Raw genomic sequence first — 14,610 nt, 5'->3', positions numbered from 1 at the left:
GGGAGCAGCAAACCTGGAGATGCTGCGCGATCCGGCTTGGCCTGTTGGCAAATCTGACAGCAACGGACATACTGGAGCACTTGCGCTTTAATGGGCCACGTGAACAGCCGCCTGATGCGACGGTAGGTTACAGGGAACCCTGAGTGCCCTCCCAGGGGGCTGTCGTGGAAAGCTGATATAATCTTCTGTTGGATTTGCGTACTCCCTCCCAGCCAAATTCTGCCTCGGAATCGGATAACCCCTTGCTGAAGAGAGAAATGACCTTTGGGGTCGTCGCGTATTGACAGTTGTTCCAGTAGCCGCGAAGCATGGTTGTTGCTGTTATAACTGTTGACCACATCCTCGAGCCAAGCTGGATGGCAAGAGGATACTGCTAAGAGAGTATCCCGGGTGTTGGATCTGGACAGTGCATCAGCGCATGTGTTTTTAGCTCCTTTCTTGAAACGAATGCGGTATCTCAGTCCCAAGAGCTTGGTGAAGGCCTTCTGCTGCCATGGAGTGGTCAATCGTTGCTCTTCCAAATGAGTTAAACTTTTCTGATCCGTGTGGATGTCAAATTCCGCATGTTGCAGGTAGGGACGCCACTGGTCCACTGCGACAACAATTGCCAAATATTCCTTCTCGTACGTGGACAAGCCCTGGTAGCGCGGACTGAATGCTTTGCTCATGAAGGCTATCGGGTGCCCTTGTTGTCGCAGGATGGCTCCGATACCACGATCGCTTGCGTCCATCTCAATGATGAAACATTGTTGGAAATCGGGCAGTGCTAGGACAGGTGCTAAGATCAACTATTGTTTGAGAACTTCAAAAGTTGTCTCGGTTGTGTCTGTCCAGATGAAAGGAACACCTTTCTTGAGAAGGTTGAACAGTGGTCAGGCAATGACTCCAAAATTCCTCACAAACCGCCGATAATAGCCGGCAAGACCCAGGAAGCTACACACCTCTTTGGTGCTGGTAGGTGTTGTCGAGTTTGCTACTGCTGTGATCTTGGTTGGATCACTTGAAACCCCCTGTGAACTGAAGACGTGGCCGAGGTACAAAATTTGCTGCTGTCCAAAAACAGATTTGCTCATTTTAGCCTTCCAGTTGTCCTTGCGCAGAAGCCCCAAAACCTGACTCAAGTGGATCACATGATCTTCGAGAGAAACACTGAAAACTAGAATGTCGTCGAAGAAGGATACAACGCAGACACGGTTGACAGGTTTGAGTGTTGTGGTGACTGCTCCGATGAAAGTTGTTGGAGCACTAGCGAGGCCAAATGAAACCACCTTGAATTCAAAATGCCCTTGATGTGTTTGGAAAACTGTCTTGTACTCTTCCCCTGGAGCCAAACGAATTTGATGGTAGCCTGCTCGAAGATCTAGCTTGGAGAACCAAGCGGCACCGTGGAGTTCATCCAAAAGTTCTTCAATAACAAGAACCGGGAACTTGGCAACGACTGTGAGGGCATTGAGGTGACGGTAGTCAATGCACAGACGCCAAGTCCCATCTTTTTTCTTGACCAATATGACTGGCGATGCAAAAGGGCTCGTGCTTCTCTGAATGACACCAGATCTGAGCAACTCCTCCACTTGAGCTTCTATCTCTGTCTTATGCTCGGACTTGTCTGATATTCACTGGTTGTGCTCCTGGTATCAGCGGAATCCTGTGGTCACAAGACTGGCGCGGTGGAAGGCCGGTTGGTTCCTCAAAGACATCTGGGAATTCATCCACCACTTCCTGTATGCACTCCGGAGTTGGGGTGGGGTTGCTGGTTTCCTGTGCCACTACGCACAAGTGAATAATGTGCGAGACTGCCCCTTTGCTGCAGAGCCCTTGCAATTGAATGTCGTTGATGGACTCACAAGAGGTGGACGCGGCATCGTGCCCGACCAGACGGAGGGAGCCTGCTGGAGATGGAATCTCCAAGAAGTGCGCACGCCAATCAATGATCATGGGGTTGTGCTCCTCGAGCCAGTCCATGCCCAGTATTGCATCGTAAGTACCCAACGGTAGCACCTTCAGATCAATGAAGAATTCGTGCCCTTGCGAATACCACCCGCAGTGTGCAATGAAACTGGAGCAGAGCATCTCACCCCCATCCGCGACTCTGACTCGCCCTGTCTTGGGAAGGGGTTGCACTCCAGTGAGAGAGGAGGCAAGCTGTGCGTCGACGAATGAATTGGAACTGCCGGAATTAACCAGGAGGAGCACCTCGCGTCCTTGGATCCATGCGCGGAGTTGAAAGGCTTTGGCGGAGACCCCCCCTGTGACAGCAGACAGGGAGATCGCCATGACCGTGTCGTCCGAGCCATCGCCTTGCTACACTTGGGAGTCGAGGAAGTTGTTGAGGCCGATCATGTCGAGCAGTTCCTCGACGACGTGCAGTTGCACCGATGTGGGACACACGTGGTCGTGCCCCCATCGCTCGCCGCACTTGAAACAGAGGCCGCGGGCTCGACGATAATCCCGCAGTGCCTTGATTTTGGATGAATCGGCGCGCGCTGCGTCTGTTTCACGCCGATCGATGGCGACCGAAGGTGGCGTGTGGCGCGCTGGAGGCGGGGGCAGCGGTAAGGGTATTGCTGGCCGCAGGCCTGGTTCAGGCGCCTTCGGTGTGTGCCCGCGAGCCCCTGCCGCCACTTCCTCTTGCAGCTGTGCAAGCGCACACGCCGTGTCCAGGTCGGGCGGTCGCTGCACCATGACAACTGCCCTGATGTCATGCCGCAGTCCCTCGACAAAACGAGTAAGGAAATAGTAAGGATGTATGGCCTCAGAATATGAATTCAAACGATTAATAACTGCTTCAAATCTTTCAATATAATCTGCTACTGTGTTCGTTTGGCGAATGGAGTAAAACTGGCGTATCAGGGTTTGGTGCCGTTCATGGCCGAACCGCGTACAGAGCAACGCCGTGAATGAGTTCCAATCGAACTCGCCCAGGCGGCGCTGGATGGACTGCAGCCAGATCGCTGCTAGTCCGGAGAAATTCAGTGCCGCCATAGGAACCCAGAAGGAAGGTGTAATCCCAAACATGGCGAAATACTGCTCACAAAGAGTTTTCCACATGTTGGGATTTTCGCCGGAAAACTGCGGGAAGGTGATAGATGGGTGTGCCCGGCCAAGGCCAGAGAGCATATGGTTGGCGTGGGAGAACGGAGACGGCAGGGGTGGTGTAACAGGATCGGTGCTCGTACCGTTAGCCGGGAGCGGCGGTGGCGTTAGGAGGGACGCGCCGGTGGCCCCCGTTGAATCTGAAAATCGCCGTGGCCATCGGGCCCTTGGGGTTTGATTTGTGCTCCAGCACCCGGGGGCACCGGATGCGCGTCGGATCAGCCTTCGGAAGGCGCTTGTGCTTGCTGCAGAGCCGTGACGGCGTCGCCCAGATCCGCCACGCGGCGCTCGAGATCGGGGCGCAAGGAGAGCAAGTCGTCGATCTTCGTCACCGTGGTTGTTGCGCCTTGGTGAGGCCATCGAAGGCGGCTTCGATCTTGGTCCCGAAGCGGATGAGGAAGGCAGAGACGCTTGGATCCATGGCCTCTCGTGCTTGCCGCAAACCCCTCGTCTCGATGAGATGCTCCAGAGCGAAGCAGGGAGGAGTGGTGGCTGGTCTCTGATACCAGATGATAGGAGCTTACTACTATCTCTATAGATCAAGTAGTATAGCTCTGTCGATTACAAGGTGGAGTGGCGATTACAAGAATGGTGGAGACGAACTAGGGTTCACTCGTGCAGGAGGAAGGGGAATTTTGGTAGGTAGCCGCCGGGTGCCGATGCCGTGATCCTCTGGATGACGGGGGCTGCATCGCGTCTCCCTTCAAGTAGCGATCGCCTGGGCTTCAGTGAGTCCACTCTAGCCTGTGGACTCGCGTGTTGGGCCGCTTGAGCCTGCTGGGGCGCTGGGCAGCATTGTTGCTGTTGGAGTGGCTGCCCAGTGGGTCCTGCGTGTCGGGGTCGCTAACACTGCTTCAGCACAAATACATCCGACCACAGTAGGATTGTTCTGCACACATTTGTTTTTGAGCAAGCTAGGGATATCTAGCCCTGTTTTTTGTTTATAAATTTTGTACAAACATAAGCAACAACATGCGTCCATCATGCTCAGCCACACAGGGACCAAGCAAGCATGAAAAACCACTACATTACATACCAAATCATTTATTATACAAATAATCCACAGTTAATCCCAAATGCAACCAAACTTAAATCTTAAACATTAAGCTGTAACGAATGGGAAACATATATACACATAGCTGTGATGTATGTAGCAAGTAGCAACCGGGAGGTTGACGTTGTTTCAGCTTCTGATTTCCATCTTGTAGTGCAAGGCATAGTAGCTTCATTCCTCCTTCAGTATGGCAATAATTCCAAGCAAGCAAGCCAGCCAGCCGCACATCATACCCTGGGTCGGCAAAACAAAAATAATGATACATCATGTGAGATTGAGAAGCTAGCATTATCCAGGTTTGGAACAAAGGATGGAGACAACGGGGGTGTTTTTAAAAGATAAAAGGATGAATGATTAGAATCTGTATTAGTACCTCCATCATGTAGCACAACAGCCATTTTAATTCCCCTAGTTGTCGCCATCCTCATTGTTCTTTTCTTCATGGCTGGCTGCGGCCTCTTCATACCATCTTCCCTCAATAGTAACTATAGGACGGTTCGGATGAGCACCTGCTTCTTTAGTGACCGCAGCAGCTGCAGCCTTGCTTTCTGAAGTTGTCACATCTTCGTTATCAAGCCATATCCTTGCTTGTTTGAGACATGTGAGATGCTCAATGCCTAAATAGAAGCCACAAGTTTTTGCCACTGACACAGCGACTGACAGCCTAAGGTTCTCAAGCTTGGGCATCGCGCCTTCCATGAATGTAACGTATGCCCCATCAGATAGCACAAACTCCTTCAGACATGGGAATCCAGTGCCTTGAATTGTAAGCCTTTCTTCTGGGTCTTTTTCCCAGCATAGTTTTAGGCAAAGTAAGGCTGAGAGCTCCCCAAGAGTGTGCAGACCCTCCTCTGTTAATTCAGTTAAATTGATATCCAGGTAAGAAAGGCTGGTGAGTGCTGGTGCAATCCACTTTGGAACATCCGTAAAACAGTAGCTGCTGGACATGTGGAATTTCTGAAGGGAATATGGCAGAGGGAACCAAGATTCTAAGAACTCGAGGGAACCATCGATCCTAGTTATCTGTAAATACTGGAGCTTGCACCTGCCAAGTTTACGCAGTGAGGAAAGTAACATCTCTTCATGGCTCTTGTACTCATCAGATTTTCCACTATCAAGATCTACATTGAGTTCATCCAAACTTGTCAAGTTCCTAAGACCCTCCACAGCATGCGTAGAACTCCCGGTAATATTAAAGCCTGTGACCACCCTTAAGCTCATCATATTCCCAATTCCATCTGGTATCTTTGTGCCACCGGCGGTGATTAGGTGTTGTAGTTTAGTCAGCTGAACAATTTTATCTGGCAACTCTTGCACAGCTGTGTACTGAATATCTAGGGTCTCTAGGTCGCCTAGCATCACAATCCCTGATGGTAGCTTTGATATGCCCCTGCCCCTAAGTCTGAGGTACCTTAACTGGATCAATTTCTCCATGCCATTCATAATATACTGCCCCAAGCCCTCACAATCTGCAAAGTCCACCACTCGTAAAGCTTCAAATTCAACCAGACTAGGCAAGCGTTCGATGCCACTAGTTATTGTCACTGTTAGAGATCGAACATGCCTTAGATCTTCACTCGCCAATGCAGATGCAAGCTCCTGGTCAATGTACTGCACTGACAGTCGCCGAATGAAACCTTGATGATTTGCCAAACTCGTTTGACCACCGCCTACCACCGTAACAAAATTATCTTTAGCAGATTTTGCAACAATAATTTCTAGCATCATGTCATGAACCCGACAAGCACGTGCCTTACCATCATAGCCAATGCCCACCGGTTGGACCATGCTTTTATTGATAAGCTCATAAAAATAGCTCTCGGCGACCTCTTGTTGGCTCTGTCCACACTCTTCAGAAATAAAGCCTTCTGCGATCCATAGCCTCACTAACCTTTCTCTCTCTATGATGTAGTCCTCGGGAAATATGCTCAAATATAACAGACAAGTCTTGAGATTAGGTGGAAGATGATTGTAGCTAAGGGATAGTATGGTACTCATTGTCTCTAGGCTCTGGTTTTTCTCTAGTGCAAAACCAATTGACCTTTTGATCTTCTCCCACTCCTCTTTTACAGCAGTTCTGCTTGACAATAAACTTGATATGCTGATAATTGCTAATGGTAGGCCTCCACATTTTTTCAGGATTTCATTTGAAATTTCTTTTAGCATAGGAGGGCAGCTTTCCTCAGAGCCAAAAATTCTTTTGAAAAACAACCTTCTAGAGTGAATATCACTTAGGACTTCCATTTCATACATGCGGTCATCACTCCCAGGGGAACACAGCCTTGCTACATCAACAATTCGTGTAGTAACTATAATTCTGCTAGAATGACTATTCTCTGGAAAAGCACATTTGATAGCATCCCATGCCGGCTTAGACCATATATCATCAATGATGATAAGGTACCTAGCATATATATAGTAGTAAATGTCATACATTAACCAATCGTGTAAGGAATTTAATTAGAAAAGGTAAATAGAAATTAACACCAATATTGCATATGTACTTAACCTATTAAATTAAGTGTATAATTCTTACTGTTTACATGTATCATTCTCATGCTTATGTTAACATATATATCTTGCCCACTTCATTTGACTATAGCTGGAGCATTTTTTTTTTGTTTTTATGTCGAAATACTATTTCACAATATACATTTGAACAGTCAGAAAATTAAGAGTAGATGCAGTAGACATGCCATGAAACACCAAAAGTGTATATGAGATTTAATACGCTCAACTTGTTAACTGAGGTATCAGTATATATCATGCTTATTGATTATGTTTCCATATGCGGTTACTTGCACATGCATCATCCCCGCTTTAGTGACAGTATATGCAGAAATATTACAGGAAATATACTCATGACACATGTTTTGCAGGAAGATGACAGAGCTGAGATTACCTCTTATCTTGTAGCAGTTCTCTTAGTTTTGCAATAGACTTCTTTTCGTCCCACTCACTGATATCTTGTTTGGATTTATCTTGGCAAGATACTTGAGAGATCACATCCTTCACAATTTTCTTTATATCTGGCTTTTGTGAGACTGACACGAAAGCCCGACAATGAAAGTGTCCATGTATCTTGCGATAGACTTGATCTGCCAGTGTGGTCTTTCCCAATCCACCAAACCCAACAATAGACAACACCCTGCGATGCTTGTTGGAGGAATTTTCTTCTTTCACTAACCAATTGGCAAGGTCATCTCTTGGACCATCCACACCCACAAGGTGCGCCTCCTCAGCAAAAAGTGCATGCAGCCGGGGATCCACGGCCGCATGGCTAGAGGTGCTGCAAGGAGCATCATCAAGCTTGTAACTATTCTTGAGCTCTTTCACTTGCCTGATGCGAGCCTTGAGGTCATCAATTTGGTTGGCGATTCCACGCCGAGACCCAAGCGTCTTCAGGCGACGAGCGGTCTTGCGGAAGAAATCCTTGAAGCCACCATGATGGTTGTCTTTGCCGATGCGCTTGATGAACTTGTCAAAGACATCCTCGATGTCGTATGCCAACTCCCTCACTAGTGATATCCATGCCTTCACTTGGTCACTTGGATCTTCTTGCTTGGTGTACTCTTTGAGCGCAGCATGCATGCTAGTCAGCTCAGATCTCAGGGAGCGGATCTCGCGGCGGACCCCTTTCAGGCGGCCACACTCGTCGGCGAGCAAGGCGGTGAGCTTGGCCACCAATGGAGCCAAGGTGCCATGCGTAGAGCTCACCACAGGCTCCATGCGTGGATCCCTCTAGCTAATCCTCCTCTCTATGAGTACGTTTGTTGGCTTGGACGGAGATTGAAAGAAGTGCTGGGAAGAGGACCAAGCAATTGGGCGGATGTATAAGCAAGCAAATTGGGCGCCCAGCTTCCGGTGACGGCTAAGTAATGTTATTTTACAAGTGGTAGTTCATTAGCGCGTACACGATCCAAGCTGGGATTGGAAGCGAATTATATAAGAACACCAATGGATTGTCCAACCCAAGGGACAACCTGCTTTAGTCAATGGTGCTGATTCTAATGAGATAAGTGCAGGGAGAAAGGACGGAAAGGACCACGAAATTAGGTGCAAGCTTTCGCTTATCCAAAACACTAGTGTTAGTATATAAGTATATAACACTGCTGTTTTGGATAAGGGGTTCGATCCTTCGTTTGTATGGTAACGTGTTCAGATTAATTACGTTTTATGCATATCTTGCCGGACAAATTGTACATGTAATTTATATTATAACTGTTCTGACGTGTTTGGCCTGGATCTCATTGGATTTTCAGGAACCTTACGTGCTTGAAGCTGCTGTTTGGTTTTTATTATGTTGTGTTAGGAGATTAGGCAGATTTTGTTTAAGCTTAAACCAGATTACCATCATCACAAGATTACCAACATGACAAATCGCATAAGACAAACTAGGAACATCTAGCACATATGCATATATGGACCAACAACATATATGAGGAGAGAGAGAGTCAGAACATACGAGGGCACCGAAACTCTGGTGCAACATCTTCGACCATGGTGGTGAAGACAAGTTGGTCGTTCACCATAGAGGAAGTAGTTGAACTTGAGCGAGCATTCACGCCAAGACGCTCCTAAAAAACTTATCACCCTTCACCCCGTGTAGGTTCTCAAGGGATGCGGTTTTGGAGTTTTGCTCTCCTGAAGATTGTGCACGCAGTTGCTAGGATTGGGTCACTAGAGGAGCAACTTAGCACTAGAAACTCAGCAAGAGTATGTGTGTGTGTGTGTGTGTGTGTGTGTGTGTGTGTGTGTGTGTGTGTGTGTTGGGTTTACTGCTCTGTTCTGCATAGCCTCTTTTCTCTGTATCTCCTCTACATAGAGGGGACACACATGAGAGTGAAGAGATGCAGTTAACACATGGTGGAAGAACTCTGAGGGTAGAAAATCTTTACCTTAATAATAAAGTAAATAGGTATTTTTGGTCGGTCGTGATATTTTGCAAAAAAGTACCTCACTGTTTTAAAAATCAGCCTGCAGTACATATTTCCTGATGCGTGGGTTGCACATTGTTTCTAAATTTTTTGTTTATCCCTTGCATGGGCCACTGGGCCTGCTATGTTCTACGGTTTGTGCCCTTGAATGCACGTGCCAACAAAAAGAGAAAGACCCGACAATTGAGGATATGAGCGTCCCAATAAAAGAAGGTTGGCACTAATTAGAAAAAAATGGATTTCACTTGCCGAAAATAAAGGAGCCTCCATTAAATGGAATTGTGGGCTGTCATGGCACTAATTGATTCCCTGATAATTATCGTGGGCTTTGATTAACCGGCATTCTAGGATACAAAAATTGAAATGCCGAAAATAAAGGAGGGACATGCATGCCTCCATTAAATGGAATTTCGGGCTGTCATGCCCGCTAATTGACTCCTAATTAAAATGAGATTAATAAAGGAGAGGATGTTGCACACCATATATATATATTAAAGGTAAAGTGAAAAAATAGAAAAGGCATACAAACATGTGAAGGAAATATGCCCTAGAGGCAATAATAAAGTTGTTATTTATATTTCCTTATATCAAACGTCACAATGTAACTGAGTGATTATAAAGATGCTCTATAGGTGTCTCCAAAGGTTGGGTTGGCATAGATCGGGATTAGAATTTGTCACTCCGTGTATCGGAGAGGTATCTCTGGGCCCTCTTGGTAATGCTCATCACTATAAGCCTTGCAAGCAATATGACTAATGAGTTAGTTGCTTATATCAAACGTCACAATGTAACTGAGTGATTATAAAGATGCTCTATAGGTGTCTCCAAAGGTTGGGTTGGCATAGATCGGGATTAGAATTTGTCACTCCGTGTATCGGAGAGGTATCTCTGGGCCCTCTTGGTAATGCTCATCACTATAAGCCTTGCAAGCAATATGACTAATGAGTTAGTTGCGGGATGAAGCATTACGGAACGAGTAAAGAGACTTGCCGGTAACGAGATTGAACTAGGTATCAAGATATCGACGATCGAATCTCGGGCAAGTAACACACCGATGACAAAGGGAACAATGTATGTTGTGCGGTTTGACCGATAAAGATCTTCGTAGAATATGTAGGAGCCAATATGAGCATCCAGGTTCCGCTATTGGTTATTGATCAGAGATGTGTCTCGATCATGTCTACATAGTTCTCAAACCCGTAGGGTCCACATGCTTAACGTTCGACGACAATTTGTATTATGAGTTATGTGTTTTTGATGACCGAAGTTTGTTCGGAGTCCCGGATGATTTCACGGACATGACGAGGAGTCTCGAAATGGTTGAGAAATAAAGATTGATATATTGGAAGGTGGTATTCAGACACTGGAAGGGTTCCAGAGTGTATCAGGTAAAAACCGGAGTGCCGGAAGGGTTACCGAAACCCCTGGTGGAAGATATGGGCCATGGGAGGGAAGCTAACCAGCCCACAAGGGGATGGTGCACCCCCCACAAGGGAGGAGGCCAAATTGGACTAAGGAAAGGGGGCGCCACCAGTTGGGGAATGCAGTAATTTCAAAAAAATTCCTACGATCACGCAAGATCTATCTAGGTGATGCATAGCAACGAGGGGGAGAGTGTGTCCACGTACCCTCATAGACCGAAAGCGAAAGCGTTATGTAACGCGGTTGATATAGTTGAATGTCTTAGCGGTCCAACCAATCAAGTACCGAACGCACGACACCTCCGTGATCTACACACGTTCAGCTCGGTGACGTTCCTCGAACTCTAGATCTAGCTGAGGCCGAGGGAGAGTTCCGTCAGCACGACAGCGTGGTGACAGTGATGATGAAGTTACCGGTGCAGGGCTTCGCCTAAGCACTACGACGATATGACCGAGGTGTGTAACTGTGGAGGGGGCATCGCACATGGCTAAGAGATTGTCTGTTGTCCTATTGGGTGCCCCTGGCCACGTATATAAAGGAGGGAGGGAGAGAGGAGGCCGGCGAGGTTGGGCGCGCCAGGGGAAGAGTCCTTCTTGGACTCCTAGTCCAAGTAGGATTCGCCCCCCCCCCTTTCCATTCTTCCACCGGAGGGAAAGGGAAGGGAGAGAGAGGAAGAAGGAAAGAGGGGGGCCGACCCCTTCCCATAGTCCAATTCGTTTTGGGCAAGGGGAGGGCGCGCCCCTTGTCGGTGTTAAAATCGGCAGATCTCGGGTAGGGGGTCCCAAGCTGTGTGACATGGATCGATGGGTAACAGGAGACAGGGGACATGATGTTTACCCAGGTTCGGCCCCTCTCTATCGAGGTAATACCCTACTTCATGCTTGATTGATCTTGATCTACCTCGAGATCCTATGTTGTGGTCTAAGCCCTAGAGGTATGATGAGTAATGTCACAATGATCTAGCCTATCTATCGACTAGCCTAGCCTCGGTTTATATAATGTAACAGAGGCCTAGGATAACAAGAGTCGTAGCCGAATACGCCGGTGGGGAGGAGTCCTTGTCTTGATCACCAAGTCTTGTGGAATCTTCCTCGTGTATGCATCAGTTGTCCAAACTGGCCCATGAGTATACGACCATGGGGGTCCTCGGCCCAATCTAACTGATTGGAAGACGACGTGGTGAGTACCCCCTAGTCTAGGACACTGTCAGTAGCCCCCTGAACCGGTCTTCAAGTTGGGGACGCTCCTCGATTCTTCCCAACTGTTCTTCATCTTCGGTCGTCGGTTTTGAAAACTGGTTCAACAAATCATCTCATCTTCGATCTTGAGGATTGCCGAAGTGAATCCGAAGAGTTTACACACTGGGTATCCAAGGAGCCCCTTTAAGTTCTCGGCCTTTATCAATGCCTTGTTGTTTTTTATGCCACACCTCGGGTTTGAAGTTGTTCCCGTGCGGCGGTGTCCTCTTGCATCTGAGCTCCAACACCGGACTACATTCGAGATATCTTTTGCAGCCGAGCACCAATGCCGAACTATATCTGAGCTCTAACGCCGGACTATATCCGAGGTGTCATAGATCACCTTGAATTGAAAAAGTTTGAAGGAGGTTATCCGAGATTAACGCTGAAAAGTTCTCTATGGAACGAGTCATTCGAATCCGAGCTTTATGTCGGACCACTCCCGAGCTCCAACAATGGTCGGCGTCCGAGGTGTCGTAAACTACCTCGGTCTTTTAAAAGATTGAATGAATTCAATTGAGCTTAATTCTGGAAATGCCCTCTATGGAGCCAGCCACTGGCGCCCGAGCTTTATGCTGGACTGCTTCCGAGGTGGTGCACCACCCCGACCGCAGGCTAATTTTTTGTGAATATTTTTGATTGGTGCAATTTATTCTCTGCTGAGACATATAGCCAGTATATGTATATCCAGTAGCCCTCAAGGTATGTGTCGGTCTAAACCCCGAGATGCACCTGAAGGAAAACAAAAAACTGCTGATCCTAGTAGCCCCTTAGACTCAGGTCGATTTGCAAAATCAGCCTGAGGATCAACTCCTAGCTCGGCAGCATACGTAGGAATAGAAACGCAGTGTAATATATTGGAAATAATGATCGGCAGACAGGACCCTGAGAGAGAGGGTTGTGAGAAGTCGTTGATACGTCTCCAACGTATCTATAATTTTTGATGTATTCATGCCATGTTTATAAAATTTTTACATGCTTTTGGTATGATTGGTTAGAACTAACCCGGACTGACGCTGTTTTCAGCAGAACTACCGTGGCATTGTTTTTGTGCAGAAATAGAAGTTCTTGGAATGCGCTGAAAATTAACGGAGATTTTTTCTGGAAAATATAAAAATACTGTAATAAAGAGTTACCTGAGAGGAGGCTTGTGGGGCCCACGAGGGTGGAGGGCGCTCCCACCCCCCTGGGGGGCGCCCCCTGCCTCGTGGACACCCCATGGGTCCTCCTGACTTGTTCTCGATGCCAAACCCTCCTATAAATATAAAAAGGGAAAACTTTGTTTTGCCACTCTAGCTTTTGCCAATTTGCTTATGCCACTCTAGAATTTCATCTCTTACTTTTTCCACTCCTAGCTTTCGATAATATATCACAAATGCCATTCTGTTACACATCCGTTAGTTGACTATTTATTCTATCTAGTTGACCAGGAGAAGAGCTGTCAGTATTTGTAAAAATGACACAGGTTGCCCCTACTGACTTGTGGGGCCACTTTGTAAGTGACATAAACAGAGAATATACACACACGGGTCCAACCACACCACCCACCCACCCGTTCCCTAAAAATAGAATGACCTAGGCCGCATCCACCAGCCGCATCGACACCACACACGGACTGCATCCACCAGCCGCGCCCGCATCCATGCCGCGGCGTCCTCCTGCTCGCCGCCGCTGCCGCGGCCACACTCCGCCTCCCGCTGCCGCTGCATCCACGTCCCCTCCGGCCTTCCTTCCTCCGGCATCGCTGATGGATCGCGACTCTCAGGTCCTCCCACCACGGTGCCCTGCTCCGACCTCGCTGATCCATGGCGCACCTCCGCCATCCCCTCTGCGGTGCCCATCTCTGGCCTCCCTCACCGACACGGTCCACGGCAACGGGCTTGGTTCCTCTGCTCCAGCCTCCCTCCCCGATGTGGTCTGCAACAGCGGGTTTGGTTCCTCTGCTCCAGCCTCCCTCCCCGACGCGGTCCGCACCAGCGATGGCCCATCCTCTACACCGGCCTCCCTCCTTGACGCTGTCCGCACCAGCGACCCCCCTTCCTATGCCTTCATTAGCTCACACAGGATGGAGGGAGCCGCGCCATCGGCCATGGCGGCAGGGGCGGCACAGAAGACCTCGAACCTACTGGTTCCTCTTCCTGATGGGCAAGTTTTCAACTCCTCACATTGATGTGTAGCATCTGATTTGCTAGAAATAAACATCTTTTTATGCTAGAAATAGAATTCCTTGTATGCTCATGCTGGTTCGTTTGTGTTCTGTTCATGGGGCATATTGGCTGGTGGTTTGTGAGATGCCACTGCTAGTTTGTTGGGATTGCAAGTCTGGTTGTCTGTTTGTGAGCCGCGTCGTCGGATGTCTAATTTGAATGCATCAGTGAACACACAAGCAATGCATCCAATAATGTGTAGAATCCAATAATTACTTCACTATACACATGTCTGTGAGATGGTACTGCTTGTTTGTTTGTTATTCTGGTCCGCAAATGCTGATTGCATAGTGTTCTTCATGTCTATAAATAACCTATGTTCTGGCAGCATTTAAGTAAATCACTAGATCAGTAGATCATTTAAGTAAATCACCTATGTTCACATAACCAAAGCACTATATCAACAGTAATGTTCCTCACTTCATTTTTGTTGCTGCCCTTCTGTAAATCAATGCCCTTGTGAATTCTTGCTTTTCAATGTGCTTGCATTCACTGATGTCAAATTTCTGTCAATGTAGGTCAAACATGCCACCTTCTAAGCTGATTGTGACATATGGGGCACATTCTTACAAGAATTACAAGGGCGAGCAGTGCACTGTCTCTTCTTGGAGCTGGGACATTCATGTAGAGAGGGTGACTAGTTACGATCAACTTGTGGG

At 47.8% G+C, this 14,610-nt stretch overlaps 1 protein-coding gene across 2 annotated transcripts; it reads right to left on the bottom strand.

The window, feature by feature from the left end:
* Positions 1–4,104: 4,104 nt before the first annotated feature.
* Positions 4,105–8,071, bottom strand: LOC123141758 (disease resistance protein RGA5). Of its 2 annotated transcripts, XM_044560846.1 has the most exons (4): positions 7,050–8,071; positions 5,905–6,551; positions 4,521–5,817; positions 4,105–4,381 (listed from the first exon to the last, which is right to left on the bottom strand). In XM_044560846.1, the coding sequence occupies exons 1-3, from the start codon at positions 7,874–7,876 to the stop codon at positions 4,556–4,558; spliced, it is 2,736 nt and encodes a 911-aa protein (XP_044416781.1). In that variant the 5' UTR covers positions 7,877–8,071; the 3' UTR covers positions 4,105–4,381; positions 4,521–4,555. The 2 variants fall into 2 exon arrangements, with proteins under 2 accessions (XP_044416781.1, XP_044416773.1); XM_044560838.1 differs by having other exon boundaries at positions 4,521–6,551; positions 7,050–8,070.
* Between the last annotated feature and the right edge of the window lie 6,539 nt (positions 8,072–14,610).

The sequence above is a fragment of the Triticum aestivum genome, chromosome 1B (assembly GCF_018294505.1).
Source record: "Triticum aestivum cultivar Chinese Spring chromosome 1B, IWGSC CS RefSeq v2.1, whole genome shotgun sequence".
Classification (NCBI taxonomy): Eukaryota; Viridiplantae; Streptophyta; class Magnoliopsida; order Poales; family Poaceae; genus Triticum; species Triticum aestivum.
This window is presented reverse-complemented; position numbering and strand designations above follow the sequence as displayed.

Coding starts and splice junctions, on each gene's coding strand:
- LOC123141758 (XM_044560838.1), bottom strand. CDS start 7,876: ATGGAGCCTGTGGTGAGCTCTACGCATGGCACCTTGGCTCCATTGGTG. Junction 6,552..7,049: donor GAACTGCTACAAGATAAGAG/GTAATCTCAGCT, acceptor TATATATGCTAG/GTACCTTATCATCATTGATG.